Here is a 25,994-nt window from a genome sequence, read left to right on the forward strand (position 1 = left end):
TTTAAATGCTGGATTTTATGATTTTTTATGAGGCCAAAAGTTTGGGCACACCATCTCATTCAATGCGTTTCCTTTATTTTCATGACTATTTTCATATGGGATTGTGTGCTTAACAAAAAAGTGTGAAATAACTCTAAATATGTCTCTTATTTTAGATTCCTCAATGTGGCCAACCTTTGCTTTTTGATAGCGCTGCAAACCCTTGGTGTTTTGCCCTGTAGTGTATACAATAAAATGCCATAGCGGTAAATGAGCTGTCTGTAGTTCCACAGGACTACAATCCCATCAGGCCCTCGGGTCATATGACGTATGAGTGTTTGGTCATGTGACCTGGAAGCGGCTGCTCTGTCCGGACGCCGCTACTCTTTCCGCAGTGTCACAGCTCCCGTAGTTGAAAACACTGCAGACAACGAGCTGCTCGGCTCTACAACCACTCTGAGGCCGGTCGGTGTGTGTGTCCGTGGAGCCTCATATGTCGGAGCACCGCCAGGCCTCTGTCGACACCGACCGACCATCAGCCCTCAAGCCGCGGTGAGGTGGGTCACGCTCGGCCACAGAGGCAGCATGGGCCCGGTGCCTGCTAACCGCGGCTGTCGGTGCTAAAGCTCCACAGTAGGATGAAGACCGCTGGTGGAGAAGTGTTTGGGCTTGAATGACGAAGCTGACGGAGGTTTTCAGTCGGAATGAACGGTGAGTTTCACTCTGAACTTACATAAAACTTAATGGTTGTTCATGTTTGGAGTTTTCTGCTGACTGGACCAGAAGCTGAGCTCACCGTTTTACCTTGGAATCACCCTGTTTCTGTCTTTACACTTGACTGAACCGACAGAATTACACTCATTCAACCAGTAACATTCACTTCAGATTCACTTTTTTTTTTTTTTCTGTTTCTACAAATCTGTCTACAGTCCGGTGAAGATGAGCTCCAATTCAGCTGATGCTTTCAGTTCTCAGAGATCACAGACAGTTGTCAGCTCAGACAGTTCAGATCAGAGCTGGAGCAGCACAGTTGTCCTGATTAGGTCACATGTCAACATGTGACCAAAAGCACACTCCCTCCTGCTGTATTTGAATATCTATCCACTAAACACACTGTATGAAACACAGTGAGACTGCCACACTTACATTCATTCACAGTTTACACATTAAGACACTGTGACATGTTGTTGTTGTTATTCTTTGACAATTATGTTAAAGAATTATAAATGTATATGTGTAATTTTGTTTTATTTTCTTTTGTATGTTCATGTAGTTTGTGTGAATTTTTATTGATTTAATATTTGTTGAAGGAGCACTTCCTTCATTTCCTTACAAAAGTATTTTACTGTGGATGCTGTCCCTCTCTCACTCTGTGTGTGTGTGTGTGTTGTGTGTGTGTGTGTGTGTGTGTGTGGTCACAGGCACTCAGCAGAGTGACTCAAAGCGGCAGCACCTCTTGGAGAGGCTGCTGGATGCTGTGAAACAGGTGAGCGTCTGCAGGAAACGCGACAGCTCAGTTAACGTCTGAGTTCAGTCCAGTGAGAGGGCGTTGTAGTAAAACACCGGTACTTTCCAAACAGGGTGACATGATGATCACTCACCAAGTTCCTTTATTGTGTAAATAAAAGTACATTGAAATGATCGGGAGGAAGTGAAAACTGTGTATAAACCTTCAAAGTAGGTGTTTGGTTGAAGTCAGTGATATTCTTTTGGGTACATATTGTTATTTTTCAAATACAATAAAGTTGTGTATTGCTTTCTGTCAAGCACAAGATGAAGAAGGTGAAAAATAAGATGATTATTTACAAGGTGTGAAATAAACCCATAGGGAAAAAAGTTAGAGTAGAAGAGTAATACAGAGTTATGTAGTGTGATTCTGTTGCTATGGTAACATGAGTGTTTCTGTAGCCAGTCTGTCTAGTATGTTGTACCACGCAGCTGAAACCTCTTCTATGGTAACTTAAACGCAGAAGTGAATCTGTATTCTCCGATGTTCACAGTGCCAAATCCGCTTCGGAGGAAGGAAAGAGATCGCCACAGACGCAGACAGCAGGTGAGACCCGCGTTTCTGTGTGGATGGGGTGTTTTCTGATCAGCAGGTCACTGGTGCTACTGTTACGACCATGAAAGGTCGTTGCATTGTCATATTCAGTGTAACCATTGTGTCAAGCTGAAAGCACTGTGTCGGGGGTGTTCTCTTCTTCTCCACAGGGTGATCTGTCTGTGTGCGCAGTTTGAAGCGGTGCTACAACACGGCCTGAGGAAGAGCAGAGGTCTCGCCCTCACTGCCGCCGCGCTCAAGCAGGCTGCCGGCTTCAGCAGCAAGACGGAAGCAGGTAGACGGACGATTCGCTGTTTCTGACGGCGGCTGAACATCGACGGCACCAAGCAGGAAGTACCTGACGTACCTGTCACCCTTAGGAAAGGAAGAAAATTGTATTTTTGGATGGTTTTGATTTGTTAACCTTTTGTTTGCTAAATAAGCTTTTCAAGAGTCATTTACTGAAGGATTTATAACTTAACTTATAACTGAAAACACCATCACAGCCCAAACGCGTATGTAGTGTGCTCAGGACACACATGTAGCACTGTCTAAGCACGTTCATAGTGCTCATGGCACCCTCGTACGGCTCTTTGCGCGTACTTGGCATCGCATGTGGAAGAGAGAGACGTTTGCAGAGGGAAGGGGGGATGTCTGGTGAAGGAAGGTGGACAATGGGACTTTACTCTCATTCTCTGCCTCTCCCTCCTCTCCCCCCTCCACCAGAGCTGACTTTCTGGTTCTACGTGAAGGAGCATCTCAACCGACACGAGCTCCAGCGCTTCTACTCCCTCCGTCACATCTCGTCAGAGCTGGGCCGCGGTCGAGCGTGGCTGCGCTGTGCCCTCAACGAGCACTCGCTGGAGCGCTACCTGCACACGCTGCTGTCCGACCGACCACGCCTGGGGTCAGTACGGTGTGTGTGTGTCCGTGTGCGTGTGTGTGTGTCCGCTGATCTTCACCTCCACTCTTATCACTTTGCTTTCTAGCACTTACTATGAAGACTGGGCTTTTATCCTGGATGAAGAGAGGGCGAGCATGCTCCCCACCATGGCTGCTGGTGGGTACAGACACACGACACATGTAGTCATGGGTCAAAGGTTTTGACTCTCTGGAGTTTGAAATGAAACCTCGTGTTTATTTCCTTCTTCCTGCTGTTCCAGCACTTTTTACACTAACAGCAGCTGGAAAACATGAACTGACTTTGCACTTTACTCGTGCAGCATGACTGTGTCTGGTCGTCAGCGAGCGTCCAGCCCTTGTTGTGCTGCTGAACTGTTGATGAGGACAAACTCTGAAATATTAACAGGCCTCTACCACTGATCTTCTGCCAGATTCCTGTGTCTCCTCATGAGTTCAACCGAGCCCAGAAAAGCTGACCGGGCACTTTTCTCAACTTCAGACGGCTCATGTGGTTTTCACCGGTTCTGTCTGTAATGATTGCCTCCCCATTCAGGTTTGAACTCCATCCTCTTCGCCATCAACATTGACAACAATGACCTGAACGGCGGGGGGGTGACACGGGGAGGGGGCTCGTCCGTGTCCCACCTCCTGAAGGAGTCCACGCAGGCATCGGCAGCCTGGTTGAAGGAGTCCACTCAGGGGGTCAGCAGCCTCCTTCGGGAGATCAGCACCGCCACCGCCGTGGTTCCTGGCTTCAGCCCCAGAGTGGACAGCGCCTCGGACCCACTGCCCGTCCTGCCCCGCAGCACCTCTGCAGGTAACTGCTTCAGGACGTCACACGTACAGAGTGGAAGGAAAGGTGCTGTGAGGGTGGAGGAGGGTCAGGGTCCGCACTCAGCAGGGGTCAGGAGGCTGCTTCGCTTTGGACCAGTGGGCCCCGTTCAGCTGGGAACTCGGTTCGATTTGGATTGGTGGTTGGTCAAACAAGTCGAACGCGTTGAGGTGAGCGGAGACCTGTTTTTGATCGACACCAGAGTTTGATTGTGCATTCACACCTCCCAAATGAATCAGAGTACCTGATTACCCGCAGTAACTACAAGAATGCTCACTCTACCTTCTTTGGGACGGTTGTATTTTCACGGCAAACACTGAAGTGCTGCTTCAAGAGCTGGGAACGTCATGTGATGTGAACAGTCCAATCCCAGTGGCCGTGAGCTTTCGGCAACGCGTCGACACGGACCCTACGCTGTCCAACACTGGATTTGACACAGAAGGACAAATCAGGCTTTGGACGTCACCCTGCTCCAACATACTGTCATATTCAAATCAGCAGCTCGTTGTGAGGTCTGTGCAGAACATGTCAGGGACTGATCATCAGTGAGGTGTGTAGGAGCAGCTCATCGATACTGGTACGTATGCAGTTATCTGCAGTTTGGGGCTGAATTAGACTGCGAAGTGTGCAGATTTAACACTCTGTTAGTGTCGCTCACAGTTCATTTACACATGAAACAGCATGTTTCATGTCAGCAGCAGATTGTTAAGGATCTGACAGGTGTGGTCATCTATTTTGGGACTATTCTACTGCATATGTGTTTCCATGACCTCTTCCACCCCGTGCATACGTTTAGTCACACGCCATCTGACTGCCATGGGCCTCCAGCAGCTCAGGGATAGATGCTGTATTGGATTCCTGCAGCTCGTTACGTCTTCACTTTAACGCACAGAGTCAGTTCACAGCCCGGAGAAATCTCATGGACGCAGCACGTCTGAGCCATGAAACGTCCCCCTCCACCCCAGTCGGTCCCATCAGGACGGTTCTCACTGGTTCCTCAGCACATTCACTGGACAAGTGTGGGAATGTTGAAACCTCCCGCTGAATAAATGCAAATTAGTTGCACTAATGTCTGCTGAGGTAAAAGTGCAGCTAGCACAACTCGAGTTGATTTGGAGACCTAATTAAAACAAACAGTCGATGCAGTGCACCTTTCCTGAACTTTGCTGTGTTGAGTTTTTTGGGATTAGTTTGAGTTCATTCACCTCTTTTTGGTCTTTTTCATCTTTTCCCCTCCCAGAGTCAGGGCTGAGGAAAGAGCGCCGGAGGAAAAGAAGATCACAAACATCATTTCCTTTGACGATGATTTGGATGGAGGGGCGGAGGATGAGGAGGAGGGAGAGGAGGACTTTCAGAAGACGGGGGTCATGAGGAAAAGCCTCACTGCTCCCCGCCCAGAGCAGCGTGGAGGAAGGAATAGATCCCCTGGAGCCGAGGTTCTCCGAGTCGCCAGCTCAGAACGGGCTGAGTGACCTGAGCATTGTGGGCTGGGTGGGGTCGCCACATCCCTCTCGTACACCTCCGACACCTCTGCCAGACTGTAACAGTATAGATAATGAGGAGGAGGAGGAGGAAGAACAGAAGAAGTATAAACCAAGCACACAGACCCAGGAGGACGAGGAAGAGGAGGAAGAAGAGGAGAGGCACCAGCTCTGATCAGTGAGTCTCTGATGAAAACTTTATCTATGGCAGTGTTTCCCAACCCTGGTCCTCGAGGGGAACACCCTGCCCTGCATGTTTTGGATGTCACCCTGCTCCTACACACCTGATAGACACACACACACACACACACACACACACACACACACACACACACACACACACACACACACACACACACACACACACACACACACACACACACACACAGAGTGAAGCTCTGCAGAGGCCTGAAAACGAGCTGTTGATTTGAATCAGGTGTGTAGGAGCAGCGTGACATCCAAAGCATGCAGGCAGGTGTTCCCCGAGGACCAGGGTTGGGAAACACTGATCTATGTCTGTCAGCAGTGAATGTTGGTGCAGAGCTCAATAATCATATAAATATTTCTTATTCAGCACTGACCAGTGCGAATGTTTCTTCAGTTTAAAGGTGAATGTCCTGGCTGAGTGTTGGTAGTTGGCTCTGGGCAGGTTTGGTTTGAAGACTAACAACCTGAAAGCAGAGGAAGCTCAACAGTGAAGAAATGGTGGAAGACAGCTCTGAAGCCAGAGAAAGACGGGGACGAACGGGACAGAGACGTCCTGGTTGGTGTGAGGGGACGTCCAGTCTGAGTGAGCTGGACACTGTCTCGTTTCAGGGCCATGTGGGAAGTCTGCCCAGCGTTTCTACGTGGAGCCCCTGCAGGCGCTCACTGACCACAGAAGCTCTGACATCCTCATTCCACTGAACCCTGCAGAACCCCAGCCAGGTAGTGTCCCAGGCCCAACACACACACACACACCCACACACACACACACACACACACACACTGGTCTTCTATCTCAGCTGGTTTCCTCTGCTCCTGCCTCTGTCTCTCTGCTTGACTCTCTCCCTGTGTCTCTTTTCTATCACCTCATCTGGTCGAGGCAGAAGGCCATCCACAGGGTTTAGTCACTAAGAGCTGCTCATGTGTTACTGTTAGTCATCAGACAGTTGTGAAACAAATATTGAACTGGCGCTGCAGAAATTGAGGTGAAAATGCTGTCATTGCACCATTAACATTCACTCTGTGTATTTCTTGTGAAGAACAGAAACAGATATTTTCAACAACATATGTACATATTTTACATATGTTATCAGCATCACAACCAACATATAAACATGCACTGATATAATGACTGAGGGACAGGCTGGGCTGTACCTGCCCATCCTAAATGAAATCATTAATATAGCTACCCACCAAAGTCAGAGAAAATGACAAAGAGGGAAAGATGTTTGTGGACGACTGTCATTAGATGTCACCACCTGCCTTTAGAGGTTTCCACGTACCAGAATATAAAAGAACTGTTTACAGTTGTAACAGACCACAACTCTTGCTGTCATTTTCATTCATTCATTCATCCATCTTCTCCCACTTACTCTGGTTACGGGTTGTTGTTGTTGTTGCCGGAGCTGATCCCAGCTGTCAATGGGTAAACGCCAGTACAACCTGGCCCACATGAAGGACAGACAACCAGTGACCAGTTAACTTCAGCATGCTTTTGGAGGTGGGAGGAAGCAAGAGGAAGAAAGAGCCAAACCAGGGACCTTGTTGCTAACCGCTGTCGACCGCTGGCATTTTGTTTCAGTGAATTCCGTGGAAGACACTGCTGCGTTTCCTGCACAGCGTGAGTCAACAGCAGTGCTGGGAAACTGCGACAGCGGTCGCTCGCAGCTTCCGTTCAGGTGAGCAGCTGTTCCAGTTCTGCAGGAGACTTTTATCGTGAGATGTTGGTCATCGCCCTTTGACATTCCAAACACCTAACTGGTCGTTGTGATGTGTGTCAGCGTGGAGCCCAGTCCTCCTACGCTCACAGCTCCTCTCAACTGCCTTCTGCCTACATCTGGGCTGCCCGAGTCCATGACAGTTGGTGAGTGTTTCTTCTTTCCCTCCGTGTTTGTGTCGAACGGCGTCTGGCTCTCACTTGTCATTGTCAATCCGGTTGTGCGGTGTGAGTCACCTGACCCTTCTCATTGGAGAGCAAAAGCTGTTTGCCAACATGTGTTGAATAATGAACACTAAGTCTACAGTTTCATATCTCCTGAAACATGTTTTGTCCTCCTCCTGTACAAATCTCCCTTTCTGTAAGTGTTCTCAGCAGCTCACATCAGAGACGTGAGTGATGTTGAGGAATCCTCTGAGCAGTCAATATCCTGACATTTCTTTGGCTGGAAATGTAAAACAGATCTAATCAAACTGGCTGATTAATATGCTCAAAGTTTCTTGCCAGTTGAAATGGTGTAATTACCGTCATGAGAGTGCGAAAGGAAAAGGTCTGCTCCGCATGTCAATGACGCAGTCAGATCCACCAGGGGGCACTGCTGGTCTGCTTTACCAGTGTGAGCGAGCGTTTGTCACAGGTAGACAGTGAGTCTGACCGGCCGGCGTGTGCCAAGAGGAAGTCACAGGGCCAAGAGAGAGTGTGAGAGTTTGAGTTGAAAAACTGCATGATGATAATGTAAAAGATACTCGAGAGACGGCTGCATTCAGGAGGAAGTGGAAATAAAAGGTGCTTTGGAGTTGAATACATATCGCTGCTTCTGCGGCTTCCGTTTTTCTTTCTCTCCAGTAAGTGAGTTCCAATTGTTATGGAAATTCAGAGGCGGGTTTGTGGAAATGTCCTCATTTGGGAGTTGTAAAAAAAATGAAGGAGCCCTTGATGGAGGTTCCTGCAATACTTCCTCTACATGATTTATATTTTATGAATGTCGAAATGTAAAACTCTGAGATATTCCTCCACACGTACTTAGTTTGGCACATTGGGAGGTTTGTCTCTAGAGAAATGCTGAAGATGAACTTGTACCACTGAAAAGAGGACTCATCAGTTTAATCAGTGAGAAGAGGCCTTGTAGTAAAACATTGTTGCATTCGATGTGTCTCCTACGGATCTGAAATCATCTGATGGCTGTTTGTCCTGCTCGTGATCAAAGCCAACACACGGACAGAATACTGACCAGCCTGTGTTTTTACTTGCCTCCACAAGTGTGTGGGAGAGTAAAGTGCTGCTGGTGAGGATGAAGCAGAGGTGTGTGGCTCAAACGCTCCCTCAGTGATCTCAGCCCGGATGTGACAGCGCGTGAGGCCAGGCGCTCCGTTGATTGGAGAGTATGGAGTCTATAATTCACGCGCCACCCCGATTACATGGCCTGGCTCTCTGCAAATGCATCTATTATTGGAACAATTGGAGCAAGAGGTTCCGGTGAAGAGATGCACTCACACGCGCTCACGTGTGCTGTAATCTGTCCGTGTCCTGGCGTGAGGACGAGGGGTGTTTGGCTTTACTGAACTCCCTAATGGCTCGTCTGTGGCACCCGCTGTGAACGTGTGGTTGTACTAAAGGTCAGTTTTATTTCTGGCCTGTTGATGTGGAGAAGGGAGCTGTGGAGATGATGGATGTCCTCTTTTACAACCCAGCATCCCAAACAACGCCCAGGCCATAGTCATTGTTCTCACAGGTATTCAGTGTTGGTGTATACACCATGGTTTTGGCTTAATGTCACGAAAACTTTTCAGATCATCACGGCTGTTATTTAAGCATTCTAGAGTCAATAGACCTGTTACTCGTGAAGATGGTTGCAACAAAAAAATGGGATGTTACTGTTTTTTTTAAACTTATTTGCTTCAACATCATAAACCTGAACACAAACCCCACATTTTCCATCAGATATACCAACAGGCAGATGTATTATTCCTCTTTTCTTTGTTACAGTACCAATAACAAATCATCTTAAAATCGTACAAAATAAATACAATCGCATAAATTAAAGTAAATCAAATCAAATGCAACTGCCTAGAATTAAATGAAATGACATTAATAATAAAATGAAATGCAGTCAGCGTAGCTGATCTGAAAACAGGGAATGGTCTGTCCCAATTGTACCAAAAGGCAACAAAATACAGCATACTAGACCTTCTAAATTCTAAAGGAACATGTCACAAGAATGATCACTTCCAGTTTGCCTTTTTTTATCCCAGTGTTTATATGTTTGTGTGTAATTTGTATTTGTGATGTATGCACTGTCTGTTTGCAAATTTTTGTAATGAATTAAAGAAAAATCCCTTTCTTTGTGCTAAGCTAAGCTAACTGACTGCTGTTAGCGTTACTTGCATGTGTAAAAGGACTCTGTACAAGTTTTGACATGTAGTATGAACATGTGTCGCTCCCACATGTGAACGCAGGTGTTTTGTGACATTGCAGTGGTGACATCTCACTGGGGTTTCTTCTCTATGCAGTGGAGCTGCGTCAGGCCATTGTGGCCATGATGAACAGAAAGGATGAGCTGGAGGAACAAAGCGGGTACGTTGGGAGGTTTTCTCCTTATCTTCTGCGTGCAACCACACACACTCACAGACTGAACGATATTGGATGACCTTTCCCTTTAAAAGGGTGTCAGCTTGTTTGGTTTTTAGCCAGAGATGTGAGGCATTTTTGTGCTGAATGGCTCACAGAGTGTTTTGTTTCGAGTAGTTTCTAACAATAAGCCACCAGAGGCTGTGATTTACGCTGATTTAATAGCTGCATGAAAGGATCGTTGAGCTCCTGCTGAAAGTTCCTGTCTGTAAAATAAAAATGTGTTCTGCGTTTACGATTTCACTCGCATGTACGTGCATAATTTAGTACACTTTGGTCCCCAGTGTCTTTATAGTACATTTTATCAATAATGGCACGCCAGCTCATTTAAACAGTAGTATTCTTTTATATTTCTGTTTTCTGTTTAAGAGTTTCAGACTAAGAATTTTTCTTTGTCCAAATGTCCAGCACCGCCATCGACCAACCTATCGTCCATTTAACTTACCAAAATGTCTTTTCCTGCTCTGGGGGTGATGACTTTTTTGCAATTAAACATTATAAGATAAATGAATAAAACTGGGTGAATGAACTTTCAATCTGGTTCTTGTGGTTAAAACCCTGACGTGCCTCAACATGTTCCAACTGTTCCAAGTTCTGTGTCATGTCAGAACTGAATGGGACTCATGATGTTGATACACTAAATATTAGTGTTGTCAAGACCCCTAACGTGAGACCAGAGCTTACTGAGACTGAATCTAAAAATGGTTTTGTATTTTACTTACATTAAGAAGACAAAAATAATTTTGTAATATCCCGTTATAACTCTCTGGGGTTTAAATGAATTTCCAAGTATTTTAGTAAGTTCCCTGGTAAGGGTTAATAATTCTGAGTGATACTCCATGAGCGAAGGCAGAAATATGACTGAAAACTACTAAAACAAATTGTCACGAAAGAACAAACCTGTGGGTTTGATTGGTCCAACATCTGAGTCCAGCTTGAGTACGGATCTCCGGATCTTGAGTATGACAACACTACTGAATGTAAGTGGGACAGTAAACTAGTCTGTCCGTACTGGTTTGACACACTTTGTCTTTGGCAGGTCTCTGCGCAGCCTGCTGGACGGGGAAATGGAGCACTCAGCCGGCCTGAGGCAGGAAACCGAGCTGCTGAAGAAGAAGCTGGCGGAGCTCGAGGAGCGACATACGGCAAAGGTCCAGGCTCTGGCCAGGTAAGAACGGCAAACAAGTTACATTCAAATCAAACACTGACCTACTTTAACAGCCGTCGCCATTGTTAAGAGTCTGATAAACACATTTTTAATTTGAGAATCTGGTTTTGAGGTTCATCCACACAACTTTGACACAGTTGTCTGTGTCTCCACCGCTGGTGTCTGAACGTTCTTCAGTAATAAAAGAGCACAAAAAGCTCACGGTGACGTTCCTTCCTGGAGCTCTGCAGAGGCTTTAATGACTCGCGTCACTCTGTACGCACACATTTAACACAATTTGCCTCTGAAGGTACGAGATGAACGCTCACAGAAGCAATAACATACCTCATGTTCCAGCTGTGAAATATCACATCAGCCATGATGTATTGTTACACATGTAATCATTTTTCATATCACAAGCATCACGGCTATATTACAGGAGAAAAGGAACTTAACAAGGTCTCCGTGTGTTTATCCTGAGATTAGATTACTAGTCCTCTTAGTGTTGTTGTTCTCAGGAACTACAGGAACTCATTTATTTTTTTTCTTTGAATCCCGGGGGAGTGAATTGTAAAAACTTTCATCCACATGCAGTTTGTTCTGCTGCCACCATCATAAAGTCTGAATTATTACCCCAACACATTGGATTGGCTGAAAAACAGATGACCAACAATAAGATTATCTCAAATACTTCTAGGACATATTTATTAGCACTAACACTGCTGCCGTCACACCTACCTCACCTGTATGTACAGTATGCACTTATAATTCCCTACTATTATTCGTCTTGATTTGTTTCATATTAAGATAAAATGGGATGGATCCTTTATTTTTCATTTTCTTCATTGTATCTTTATTCAGACTAGGCAGGTAAGACATCACAAAAATACACAAATAAGTTTCTTCCCATTTTCAAGTGAGTTCAAAAAGGCAAGGCAATAAAGTCCAAAGAAATAAGTTTATATTTAAGCAGCGAGAGAGACTAACATAGCTTTATTTAAAAATATACAAGTGTTTGTGGGGCTGCATCAACACGGTATCGTCATATCTATCTTCCTGCGTACGTTTTCACACTGTTCATACAAGCTTCCGAAAAAGGGGGGCGGAGCTAACACTCTTATCACCTGCTGTACCAACTGCATCCCTGATTTACATATTCCACCATAATTACAGGCGGAATAATGTCAAGCACATCCCCCAGACAGAAAGAATTCAGCTCCTCAGCCCAACTGTGTTCGAGGATCCACTGAGAAATGTCAGAGAAACACTTTACATTTCCCAAATCACTAAAACTCCTTCATCCCGCCGGGCGACCACCCTCCGGTTTCCCTGAAAGTGAGTTGCTTCACCTCACCATCTACCATTGATTTCCGGTGTGCCAGAGGTCTTCAGTCCTGCTCTGAGCCCTTTAAATAGAGGATTAGTCATCCTTCAGCAGTCCAAACAGAAAGACCCAGCAAGTGTGTTTTCCAATAGTTGACTCCCTACAGTAAGTCAGGCGCGATCATTGGGGATCGATTGTGCACGCTGTGACTCACGATACGTGAGACGGGTCCACTAGAGTTGATCTGTTGCATCCTGTTTTATTTTTGTGTTTCCTGCCCCGCCCCCCCCCACCCCCCCCCCCCCCCCCCCACCACCACACACACACACACACCCCGTCCTCCTCCCTACTGCTGTGTTTCAGAGTCCTTTTTATTCAGTCAACATTGTGTTTGTCTGTTATTGGCATTAAAGCCAGCTTCAACATACGACTGAGCAGATCTGAACTCCTTCAGTCTGTTGCCTGCGTGGTGAGGTTCATGTTCTGAAATCTGTGCCCTGTTGAGTAAAGCTGCTTTTGACACCCACACGCGTCTTACCCACTTGGTTTGGTTCGATTTGCCCGGCGTGAACACAGTAATCTCACTCAGGGTGCGCACCAAGACCCCTGACAAGAGGTGGACTTGATCTAAATCATGTCGTGTCACAACTGGAATCACATGATTGGAGCAGGGACTGATTGATGAATGCAGCCATCTTCACTCCATACATCAGAAGCTGAGATTCCTGTTCATACTGATCCTGTGAGCTTTGTGCTTTCGTGGTTTGTTCATACGGAGTTTGACTGTCAAGAGCTGCTCCAACATCAAACGTCTGTGTTGGAATGAACTCCATCAGACAGATGAAATGTCCCAGAGGTGTTTGGTGGCGTTGGGGTGTCGTACAGTATTTGATTTCTGACTGTACATTGAGTTGTGACTGATGTGTTTGGTCCCTTTACGTGAACACAACTGACCCTCACATAGGACCACACATTTCTATTTGGTAAAAGTTCTTATCTGCCACCAGTGATCTTGCTCCTATATTGATCTCTGATTGAAAATATTACCTGTGTGTTTTATCATGAACATTGGGGGGCCTGTCAGCTGCCCTGTTGACGTGAAGAGAGGAAATGATCAGCTGAATGACTGAGAGGAAGGATGGGGGAGAAGATTTAACAATACCACAGAGAGAGAGAGAGATAAGAGATAAAAGCATCTGCTGCTTCTATTCTCATCGTAGTAACACCAACCTCCATCTCTACGTCACTGACTACATAGTGAGCACTTTGGAGGGGCCGGAGGATTGTTCAGTAAACCAGGACAGAAGCAGCATGAAACCAGTCTAAACTGGATTGTGGTCTGTTCTAGTTGTAGCACACGTCTGAGTTTGTAACTCATGGTGACGTGTTTTCCAGGTGAAAACTGAGGTGTTTGCTTTCCACTTTCATCACGATATAGTAGGTTCATGTTGTGGTTCTAGTTACGAGCTACAAGTACACATACGACCACACCATACAACTACACTGTAAAACTACACCGTACAAGTACACCATACAACTACACGTAGAAATACACCACACAACTGCACCGCACAACTACATCTACAGCTACACTACACAATTACACATAAAACAACATGGTACAACTACACAACCAACTGTAAAACTACACTGGAGAACATCTTATCAACACCCCCAACAGTTCTGTGTTTGAGCCACTGAAATGGGACATTAAGTGCTATAAAAACAGTAAAGAACAGTTTATTACCAGCAGACCAATACTCTATGCCGCCATATTGGATTGTGAACTCTCGCGATCCTCTGAGTTGGGCAGATGTCCGAGTGGGATTCCCCTGTTTACGAGGGCGTTCCATCTGGCTACTTCCTGTCCGCAGCTCAGAAAATGACAGGAGCTTATACAGCTGCTTTCAGGAGGAAATACAATCCTGAGAAGAACTTGTTGAGTGGAGTCAAAGGCTCTGTTGAACTTGAATTATGTTTCACTTCCCCCTGACTTTTTTTTTGTTGGAGGCTCTTAAGTTCTTCGTTCCTCTGTCTCTCAGCAGCTGCACATCTGTAGTGCATCTGTGTGCTATTATTTGGTTTTCTGTCCATAACAGATTTTTCATATTCACATGGAAGATCCCGAATGTCGAAAGCATGCGAGGGTGTGAGGTAGAAGAGCTGGACCACCACATGCATGTTCACGCACACACAGACCCACAAAAAGCCCCTTCCATAATCAGCCACTAAATCTCAAGTGCTGCTTTTCCTTCTCAGCCAAATCTGTCCTCAATCAATAGTGGCTATAAATACCGCTGAAGGAGCAGCTAGCCACTGAATGAGGGCTGTAAGCTGTCAGTGTCTTTCACTGAAAGCGGCTACTGGCAACGGTTGCTATGTAAACCACACGTCTTTGTGATTCTCCTGCAGCCGGGATGAATTGGAAAGTCAGAGAGATTATAAAAATAAAATCGGAAACATCTTGGTGTTTCAAAAATGTTGCAATGCTGGTAGATGAATCAATGACGGACATAAGATAAAGTGTTCAGGTTAATGTCCAGGACCAGATGGTCAGATCTTCTGTTTGAGTGAGCTGTCGCCAGCCACCATCTTATTTTAGAGCAGCTTTTCTATAGAGCAGCACCCAAAACTCAAAGGAAGTGGTGGTGTGTGTGTGTGTGTGTGTGTCTTTAGCTTGTCTTGTACCATATGTGGGGGTGGCAGAGCATGAGCGAGCCACCCATAGATAGATTCGGGCTGACGTGGACTCAGGCAGAGGGGCGTGTGAGCTAAAATAAAACCGCATCTTATGGTCTTTATTCTGTCCATAGGTGGTCACATTTGTGAATACACTGGATTATTGACAAAATAATGTAATAAAGTCGTGAAATGTAGGTGGTTTGTTCATTGTCACCTATGGAAAGTTCAGCTTTGATTTGTTCAGCAAACATATTTAACTGTCAGAGGTTCTCGTCCTGAAGTCCAAAATGTCCAAAGAAATATTTTATATTTGAAGTATAAACGCCTCCAGATGTGTTTCTTTGTGTGCAGCGTCTGACTGATCCTGAGTCAGGTGGTCACTGAGCGGAGGACTGTTCAACGTTTGTAGTTTAACCTGCCGTGTCCGTCCCCGAAACAAACACGGCAGAAGTGGCTGCTCAGTGCTTTCTAATCGAATAACGTGAGGATTTCAGAAATAAACGTACAAAATGAAACTGTAAACATGTTCTCCCACCTCTACCACGCACACACATTCCTCCAGCCGGTTTGTGCCCCGCCCCCTTTTGAGACGTCAGTTGGCGGAGCAAGTAAGTAGGGCTCTCCCAGCAGGAAGACGGGAAAGTGGCCAGTTGAGTGGGATCTGGAAGTTGTGTCTCGTCACTGAGAAGGGGGCGGCTGGACAGGCCGACACGCACACACACACAGAAATGGGAGCAGATGCCCTTTTCTTATCTGGCAGAGCTGCCGTCTTCTCTCCAGGCGGTGTCGTACGGTCGATCTGAAAAGTGGCACAGAGACGAGCTGTGAAGTTTGCCATAGTTTACTTGTTGGGAGTGTTTCTGTCTTTCTTTGGACCTCGCTCCTCTGGTGCCTGACGTTTGAGCAACTCATCCCCTGCACACATAGCCTTGTTATGCTTGTGTGTAAAGGTGCCGACCAGATATGTGCGTGTGTGTGTATGTGCAGCTCTGGGCACTGAGCCTTTGGAAGTGTGACACACACAAACGAGCGTGTGCTTCATGCCGTTTTTTTTCCCTTCAGAAGCTGAGCAGTAAATTGCACTCAGGAGTATTATCGGGCTCCTGAGCTGTCCGTCTCTGATGGCATCTGTGTGCTGCTCATTTAGCACTTCCAAATGAAAGCAGAACGCACCTGAAGAGCAGCCAATTTACTTGTGTTTATTGCACATTAAGATGACTGCTGAACGTGGGGGGTAATAAAAGAAATTGTGGGGGGGACTGCATAAGATGACGAAGTCACCTCAGGGCCTCGGTTCAACTTCAGTAATTACTCTGTGAGCGCTGCTCATTTTTCCCCCCTCTTTCCTCTTAGTGATTAGTGTTACGAAATAAAATCGCCTCACTTTCATTTTTCATCTCTGGAGCACCCCTTTTTTTGTGCTGTTTCCTCAAACATTGTGTTTCTGACTACATCAAGATATCGGCCATAACGAGGACGCCGGTCCCACTTCAGCTGGACGATGCAGTTTGTTTACTTTTGCACAGACTCATTAAAACTTCATCGTCCCTGAAGCCACATAAAGACGCTTTAAGTGGCGTTCATACTGAGAACATTGGCGAGAAACAAAACTGTCACAGTACTGCTGGATCGTTCCAACAGTGACGATTTGCTGGTGTACCAACAGGTTGATGAGTGGTGAAAAACACAGACAGCCCAATCAGAAGGAGAGTCTCCTCACTGAGGTGAGTGGGATGTGTTTTACATCTCAGATGAACCGTGCGTCTTTCAGCACCATGTGATTAAGATGAATACAACCTCCATTAGGGAGAAAAACACACGAGAGACACCCGTCTGTGTGAAGTCCTATGAAGTCCTGAGGTCCTGACATTACTTTTTCATGTACTATTTCAGTATCCATTTTGGTGCTGCGACGGAGTCTGTGCTTTGATCTGCCGTGGAAACGTTCATCAGTGTGAATGCTTGTCTTTAGTTATTTTTGTGGGCACATCTCTTAAGGCTCTTTAAAAAAAAAAAAAAGAACAGCAGTAAATCTCAGCGGAGATTTTGTCTACTATAAACGTACTTTCTATGAATGAACCTCCTGCCTCTCTGTGTCTGTCCTCTCTCCTTGTGTGGTGGAAGATCAGCTCCCCTTAAGATGAGTCAAGTCATTTTATTTGTACAACAACAGTTATGTCATGACGCTCAGTTTCTGATCATGTCACAAGGAGTGGTCTGCACGTTTGTGTGACGTGAAGAATCTAGATCTATGTATTTTACCCAGGAGAGACAAACAGGGCTAATCCCATATCACTTTTTTGCAAGAAGCCTACATGATTAAATGTCAATCGACTCCAGCAATGTAAGTTAGTTTTAAAACGACACAGCGAAATATCACAATTTATTTTTAATTTTTTAAGTATGTCTTACTGCCTTGTGCACAAGTCACATTATTTGAATGTTATATATTATGTTTACAATTCTATATTATGACTGTCAAATAGTACACTAATAGCAGAGTACATGCATCAAATTTCACTGGTTGAAATCTGAAACTACAAATTTAGTACACACTGTTCCGAACCTGGTGTCCACTAAATAGAAATATATATTTTCTGATCAAATCACCAGTGACAGAAAGGTAATTGTTTGAAGGTACGTTTTTCCTGAAACGATAATGCAAAAAGTCATCAGTAGAAATCATGTCAGTTCAATCGCTGATCAATAAATTCAGACAAAATGTTCTGGCTCCCGAGACTTTAAAAAAAGAGTTGTATTTTTCATGAGAATCAATTATTCACAGCAACGAGTTACTGTGAACAAATGCTTCTCTGACAGAATTTCCTGACTGCAGAGTTTAGTAATAAATCAACATGAATGTGTTGTTGCAAGGTGACTGAGCTCAGTGAGACCTTTTGCACCCTTTGGATACATTAAAAGGTTAACACACACACACCTCACACAGAACAACAGTACAAAACAATTTGGAACAATCATCTACCATCTGCAATTTTTGTAAATAAAGAATGAACAGAATGAACTCTAAGAAACAGATGTAAGCTGGCAGTGGCAAATGGATCAGTTTTACATGTTGGAGCAGATGTCTGCTGGCAGCGAATACTGAATGTAACACAAATCTGTACAACGAATCCTCATCTTGTCCTATGTGCAATAAGGAGATTAACTGTTGTACAGTGTGATGGAGAACAGCAGGTATGATTTCCTGAGTTAACCTTTATTGAACCAGGAACGAAACCCACAGAGGTTTTAAAATGTCTTTTTTAAGAGTGTCCTGGCCAACACAGGTAACAACACAGCAGTCCAACACAACAACATTGAACAAGGTAAATAATTACAAAACATTAGGAAGTGTTGGTGTTGGTTTAGAAATACGAAATCACAGTATTATGCAACCCATTTCCCAATCTAGTCTACAACTGGATCAGTTAAAAACTGCTCTGTCTACAGTGGCCCTGGGGAGGGGGTGGGGGGTTGAGAGGCATTGTCCATGATGGAGATCTGTTGGGCTCAATGGTCTTTTGACCCGCACTGACTCAAAGTGTGTCCTTGTCCTCCTGAAGTCAACAACCATCTCCTTGGTCTTGTTGAGATGTTTAGGAGAAGATGATTCTTGCGTCACCACTCCACACATTCATCAATAAGTCCCCTGTGCTCCGACTCCTGCCCGTGAACAGGAATGGACCCAGGACAGCTCCCTGAGGCATATGAGCTTCAGAGGGGATGTACATGTGGGCTCCATGCTGCAGCCTTCACTGGCTCTCAGTGAACACACACACACCACAAACAACACACACACACACACACACACACTGTGTGTGTGTGTTTGTGTTTAAATTTAACTTCTAAAGGCCTAAAACTCCAACCCCGATTGATTTCCCCCCTCAAGAAGCTGATGAAGTTAAGCACAGACACACACACACACACACACACACACACACACAGTTAATGTAATGTAGTCCGGGCTCTGTCAGCCCTCCTGTTCTTCTGCTGTTAACACTGACTGCCTCCATCAGTGAATTACATTTACACTTGTTCTTTTACATTCTCTGTCAGTTCCATACAGTGTCATTCGTGTCTGTTTCCATTTGCTAAACACAGACTCTGTTTACTCAGTACTTGATGACAAGATATTTAGATTTTAGGCAGATGAATCTGCTGGTTTATAAATGATTTGATTTTTGCTCCACGTTTGCACTGGAAATGTTTGTTCTTGTTTATTTTTAAAATCTTATTTCCTTTAATCAGTCATGATTTATTTACTGATGTTGAACAGTGGCACAGGTGCACATTGGTACACCGTTAACATCAGGCTGACCAGGCTTGGAATTGATTTCATCCAATAGATCGTCTCCACCTGCTGTCATGAAACCACTTCCTGTTCCTAAAATGCTGCATTAAGAACGTTTTCTTCCGTCTTCAAAACAAACATAGTCCTGGAAAGTTGTTCTGGTATAACAATTGCAACATATCAAATGTTTGAATTACCTTCATGTTCTGCAACCTCTTTATCGTTAGTCCTCATTGATTGTTTCATGTTTTTGTATCTGCGTGTGCGTGTGTGTGTGTGTGTGTGTGTAGGGAGAATGAAGTCCTGAAAGTCCAGTTGAAGAAGTATGTGGGGGCGTACAGATGCTGAAGAGAGAAGGGAGCCAGGGCAATGACGGTAAAAGCACGTACACACACACACACACACACACACACACACACACAGACACACACAGACACGCTCTGAACCTCTGTGATCTGAAATTCGATTTCATATCTGTCCCAGTCCATCTATTTGACTGTCAAACGAAGAGCTGCTCAGACAGAAAATAAGGTCACAGGTTTGCTCCCGTCCCAGACGGGGTCTGCTGCGTTTCCCTGACGACGAACCCCTCTTTAAAGGTGTGAAGTCCCCGTCAAACAGCGTGAGCGCCCCCTCCCCTCTGTGTCTCTGGTATCCTCGTTATTTGGGTTTGTGCAGATTTAATAGGTTTGACTTTGTTCAGCGTTGCCGGGGGGACGTGAGTGGCGCTCTGTGTAAATACCAGTGAGATAAACCCCCGCTGTATCAACAGGCAAATAAAACGAACATGGCAGATTATAGAGGGGACACATAATAACTAATTGCATTTTGGGCGGAAGAGAGGAGAGCAGCTTTCTGTGACACCCTGGAGCTTTAACTGCACTTGTCTTACTGAAATATGTTTGTAAATGATCTGATCAGTGATGGTGTGGGGAGGACTCAGTGATACTGCTTTTTTAAAAGTAATATGATGACCATTAAAATCTACTGATTTTGAGGTTTTGCGTCATTGGTTATTGTCCATCAGTGACGAGCCCTGGAGGATTTACACAACATAAAGTTTATGTGAGGAACTTAAATAATGTTATATTAGTGATATGTGAGCCAGAATAGTGTATGATTTGGTTCAAGATAGAGTTCAGATATACAGTTGTTTTGAATTTAGTTATTTAATCTTTATAGATCGATCACCGCAGTCAGTTTCTACCATCACAGTTTAATTAGCAGAACGAGTCACATGATCTTATTTTTTTATCTTGAGTTGTTGCTGATGTTAAACCAGGAGGAAAGACAAGCCAAGCGGTTAAAGAAGGAAAACAAAATCATTATTCAACCAACCTTGCTTCCCACCAATTACAGTCTCAAACAAAGTCCCTCTTTACCTGCTGATCGTGATGAACACTGGGGGGTTCCCCACCCACACAAGGAAACACATTTGTATTTGCAGGAAATAGCCCTCACCGCTTATATCCTGACAAACCTGTTTCTTTGTGCTTTCTCTTGTTTTTTCCCCGTCATGTTTCACCACCACTTATTCCGTCTCTGTCTTGCTGATTTGTCATTCCTCCATCATTTGGACCCGTTCCTTCTCCTTTTTGATCCCCCTCCTCCTTTTCTCTCCTGCTTTCAATCCCCGCTCACCTCGCCCCGACAGGCATAGTAATTTCCTCTCCACAGTGGCGTCTAAATGATTTCATCCTCTCTCGCCTCGCCTCTGTCTTCCTCTGCTAATGATGTGCCTCCCTCCATCATACTTTGATGTTACCCAGCAGAGTCCACTGGCGCGCACATGTCTGTGTGTGTGAGTGTTTGGGTGTGTGTGTTTGGTGGGGGATGCAGGGGGGTGGAGGGTAGGAACAATGTGAGAGCAGTTTTGGGGGGGAAGTGTAATTGGAGGGTAAAAAAGACAAGGATGAATTGATACACAAGTGTCTGTTACTCATGTGCTGTCAGCATGCCTCCCCATGAGCATGTGGGTTCCCTTTTTCAATCCCCCCCCGCAGTGATCAGATGTGATCTCTCCAACGCTCTGTAGGTGATGTCAGCAGGGCTGACATCACCTACAGACATCTCTCCCTGCTGACATCCCACAAAAGACGTTTCTCCTCAACCTCTGCTTCAGAGGAGCCATAATTATGATTTCCTGCCGTCTCGCGCTGGTTGGTGTGGTGTGGGGGGGGGTGCAGCTCCTCTCGGCTTCGACTTACATACGAGCGGATTTGGAGCTGGTTTGTGTGTTCCTTTTCTGTGAGTAAAGATGAAGGGATGGCGGTGATGTGTTGTACCATTTTGTGATGCTTGATCTAAAGTCTGAAGAAAAGCTAAAAACTGAACCTGATGTTTAATGTACGACAGAGTAGCACGAAGTAAAACACAGCCGACACGTACTGTTTTTGTATTTGTCTCCTGTCGCTGTTAGAGCGTGCTCATTCATCACTCAAGAGAACCTGATCTCGACCTTCAACAGCCCGCTCAACTTGACCCTCGAGGATAATGGAGTCCAGACGAGTTTCATTCAAGCAGACTGGGACCTGATAGAAATTCATGAGCTTTTCAGTGGAGTTCTGCTCACATGGCTGCTGTAATTGTTGACATTGGTGTCTAAAGGGTGGACTGGGTGCTTGTCTAGAACACCTCTGTGACTCGGTGCTGACTTATTCACCCACTCCACGCTCACACAGGGGTGGATTCACGGTAACCGGTGAAACGGGGCTGTGGACAGATCCTGGAAAAGGACCAACTATTGTGTTTTGTGGAGAGCTGGGAGCGAATCAGGAGCAGTACATTCACGGAGCAAATCAAGCCCAAAAACCGACTGATGATACTTAATATATATACTTTACTTTAGAAAAAACAAATTTGTTTATAACAAGTGTTCCTGGCAACACTGATTTGACAGTCACTATCATCACAAAATATATGATAGTTTTTTTCTGTTTCTCCTCCTCGTCTCTTACTGCAGCAGATTCGCCGCATTTTTAAATAAATTTCAGTCAATCTACTGCTCACTCATCTGTCCACACTGGGATAATACATTGTAGGCGGTGTAGGGGGCAGTCTTTTTTCTTGTTTTAATCAGCCTAATAACCCATGAGTTTTCTGGGTAGTTTATGGGATGTGGGTTGTGATGCGGTCGCCGACCGATGCCTGCCTGTACGGCGCTGCACTCACACCGTGACAATGATCTACCTGTCGTTTAGCGACGTCCGCCTGCTCAGCTCACTGTAGCCGATTGTCGTTAATTCTGGTCCCAGCGAGATGACGTTTGAACGCCCGGGAGGATTCCCAGGAAGTCCAGCTCTCAGCACAGGATGATGTGCTGATGTTGTGTTGTACAACCGTTATCAGTATTATTTCTGGAATCAGTGTCTCTCAGATTATCACCGGCGTATTATGTTTGACCAAACGAAGTGTCCTTTTCTGCTGCTTCGCTTTCACACCGATGTGGTTGGTCTCAAGTGAGAAGTAGGCAGGTCGGAGAGGAGCGCTGTTGTCTGAGTCAATGGCTGCGACGCTATGAGAGCAAGATGGGAAAGAACGGAGCTGACTGGATAAAAAACACACAGAAGCCGTCTCAGGTCATAATGCTTTCATTAACCTGTGAGTGTGTGTGTGTGGGGGGGGTTAATGGCTCGCTGGATGCACCCGAGGGATCGATTCCCCCAGAGGTCCGGTCTCCCAACCTGGGAACCAGGTTCCAGTTTGTCCCCTGTGAGGTGTCTGATTGCTGCACGCATTCAGAGGAAATTGGCCTGCGGTGCTGTTTATTAAAAAGATTGTCCTGCCAGCAGTGGGCGAGATGGATCAGGAGTTATTAACCCGTTCAGCATCGACTCGGCTCATGGTGATCGATGAAGGGTCAGAGGGCATCGAGTGTGGTGAGATGCAATTCCCTCTCTTCCATTTTCTTGTCTGTGATATTTCCTCTGTGTCTCATCATATGGTCCATTAGTGCTGCACAGTACGTCTGGAACAATCGAGGAGTGGTTTGAGACATTAAAAAAAACCCTGAGCAGGAGCAAGTGGAAGATGATAAACGATTAAGCAGATGATGTAATGGTTATCCACGAATATGTAACGTTTTCCCTCTGCCCTGTGGTTCTCCCAGCAGGAGGACAGGCTGATTCTCCTGCTTGCCACCACCTGCGTGTTATTTCGCCCATCAATAAAACCGTCTGCGGACGGGGGCTTATTCATCTCCAATCAGGAAATGGATTACATGGCTGTTTAAAACCCAATAAGCTACGCTTGCTGCCAGTGGCCTAATGAGTGAATGAGAAGCATTTTATCACTTCTGGCCGCCCCTAATGGGAGTGTGTAACTTATTCATTACACACACACACACACACCATTTGCATTTATTGTCCCTCTGCATGGCGCCGCTTTGCCCTTGTACGTCCTCGGGGAGGTCAAACGACCCTGCGTACGCACCACAGCATGTGAGGGCGTGTTTGCGTCTTAATTAAAACTTGACACAGTCGATACAACTCTTGCAGACGACGTGGTAAATGATGTTTTTTCATCAGTCGTTCAGCGTGTAAGTGGCTGACTGTGTTTGGGGGGTTAATGTGAGAAAAGCAGGTCACAGTGGCGAGAGGGGAGTCATTATTAAACAAATGAGTGTGTGTGTGTGGGAGGGGGTCGGCCAAATATGCATATGTGTGTGTGTTGTGTGTGTGCCCTTGGCTAATTGTGATTTTGTGGACTCTGGAGTGAGCGTGGGTGAGACGTGTGTGTTTTGTGTGAGGCTGAAAATTAAACTGCACTAGCAGAGGTAGGTTCGTAACTGGTGTGTGAGCGCTTTATGTTTTACTGTTATTTAGATCCCAGCAGGCCGACTGTAAAAGAGCAAATGATGAGTCACTCTCTCTGTGAATTGAACTTAATTGCGCCCACTCGTCCAGTTTGAGCTGGTAAGAAGAAAAGCTGGGGCAGCAGCTTGTGTTGCCCCTGAGGTTTCCGTGCAACAGATCGGGCCTGTTTACCAGCTCAAAGGTGTGAGGGAGCTTCATTTTCATCAGCTGAGGGTGGTATGTTTGTGTCCCGCCTCTTTGTTCAGCCGACTCGTACCTGGTACACTGTATGGCATGTGTCACAGGTGGAGCCCAGTGGTCAGCGCATGAGTGTTGCGTGCGTATGCGGGGATTTATGCTGCGCCGCTTGTTTCCATTGTGGACGCAGCAGGAGTGTGTGACAGATTTTCTCACCCGGAACCAATCTGTGTTAATGAACATTTTAATCATCTCGGCAAGCGGCAAATCCGGCTGGTTGTGGGTCAGGTCCCGCCTCCCCCTGGGATGAATTTGGAAAGGTATGAGGGAAAGCTCTCCAGTGGGGTGCTGATTCCCATCTGATGTTCTGTTGGCTCTGGACAATCCAGGTTGTGGCACAAATCCTGATCAGGTTTGTGCAGGATATTTTCCAATGGTTTAATCAGTAGGGACGATGCAGGTTTACATATGATCACTTTCCCTCACTACAAACAAGTTCATGTGACTGCATACAGAGAGTACACTGTAGCTATTGGTAGTTTCCATCTTCAGCCCCTAGTTTCGTTTTTTGTTCAAGGACAGAAAACAAAGGGGAAAAAAGACAAAAGGAAATAAAGCTACATTCAATTTTCAACATTCAAAAGTTACATTGTATTTACAAATCAACTGTTATAATCTTTTCCAGTCAGGAGTTATTAAAAATGACATTTCTGATTTCACTTCAACCAGTCTGACATTTTTAATGAAAATCCTAATATCTTAACAATGAATGTATGATTTGTTTTTTTGTAAAACCCCCCACTTTTTACAAGAACCTTTGGTTAAGTTAAAAGGTTAAGTTAAACACAGTGTTCTCATTTATATGTGATGTTAAATGGAATTCATAATTCATTTTTTTGTGGTTAATATTGGGATCACGGGTTCATTTCAGTTTTGGACTGAGCCCCTTGTTCCTTCTTCCTGTACTAATGCAGGAAATGGTACTAATACGACATGTGCATTAGTCATATCAGAGGCACATAATGCGGATTCTCAATGCATGAAGAAGAAAAGATACGTTTGTCTTGAATTCAATTTTTTGATGCTGCACAAAGAGGAGGTGATGGACAGCTGCTGTGAGAGAAGATGCGGTTGTCATGGAGACATTAAAGAACTACTTGTTTTTAAAGGATATTTTGGAATCATATAGACGGTCACGGTGTACAGAGTTAATTTTGCACTCAAAAGGAAATTGGGCTGATGGGATTTTTTTTTTTGTCTGTGAGGGATCTGAAGTGCAGAGGAGACGGCAGGAACAGGAGCTCTTCAGGTGATGCAGCTTCCTACTCTGCTGCCGCAGGGTCTGTTCGATTTACACACAAACGCACACTCTGCCTCCAGGCCATTACTTCACCCGCGGCTCCAGTCGCAGGACGGTTTTCTTCCCGACCCCCTGCTAACCACACATTCCACGTGTACGAGAGTTTGGGAGAATCTGTCTGTCTCAGACTGGGATAAGACACAGACACACACACACACGCTATCTGGCCTGTTAACATCTCTTCTTTGTCTCCATATCTGTCTCCTTCTCTTATCTACAGGGAGCGATCATATCTGGCCCTGTTGGTGTTTGTCTGTCTTCCCTCCAGCCACCGTTGGGGCGACTGCTCCATTAGCAGACACCAGGCTAGCCACTCATTTCCCGCATGACTGCCCGCACTGATGATAACACGGCGAATACTTAACTTTAAGCGCGGCAGCAGAGTGATGGCTTAGCGCAGAGGGTCACTGGGGG

General features: G+C 45.4%; 1 protein-coding gene across 1 annotated transcript; it reads left to right on the forward strand.

Annotated features, from left to right (window-relative positions):
• The first annotated feature begins 1,330 nt into the window (after window positions 1-1,330).
• LOC144738878 (sorting nexin-29-like) lies at window positions 1,331-21,814 on the forward strand. The gene is given in 15 exon segments (XM_078621874.1): window positions 1,331-1,465; window positions 1,980-2,032; window positions 2,191-2,315; window positions 2,747-2,927; window positions 3,010-3,080; window positions 3,477-3,740; window positions 4,998-5,159; window positions 6,053-6,163; window positions 7,023-7,119; window positions 7,222-7,304; window positions 9,668-9,731; window positions 10,825-10,953; window positions 19,520-19,560; window positions 19,563-19,614; window positions 21,649-21,814. Coding segments are annotated over 15 exon segments (1,734 nt in total).
• Window positions 21,815-25,994: the final 4,180 nt, after the last annotated feature.

This window comes from Lampetra planeri, unplaced genomic scaffold (assembly GCF_965212315.1).
Source record: "Lampetra planeri unplaced genomic scaffold, kcLamPlan1.2.h2 scaffold_1203, whole genome shotgun sequence".
In the NCBI taxonomy this organism is placed as follows: domain Eukaryota; kingdom Metazoa; phylum Chordata; class Hyperoartia; order Petromyzontiformes; family Petromyzontidae; genus Lampetra; species Lampetra planeri.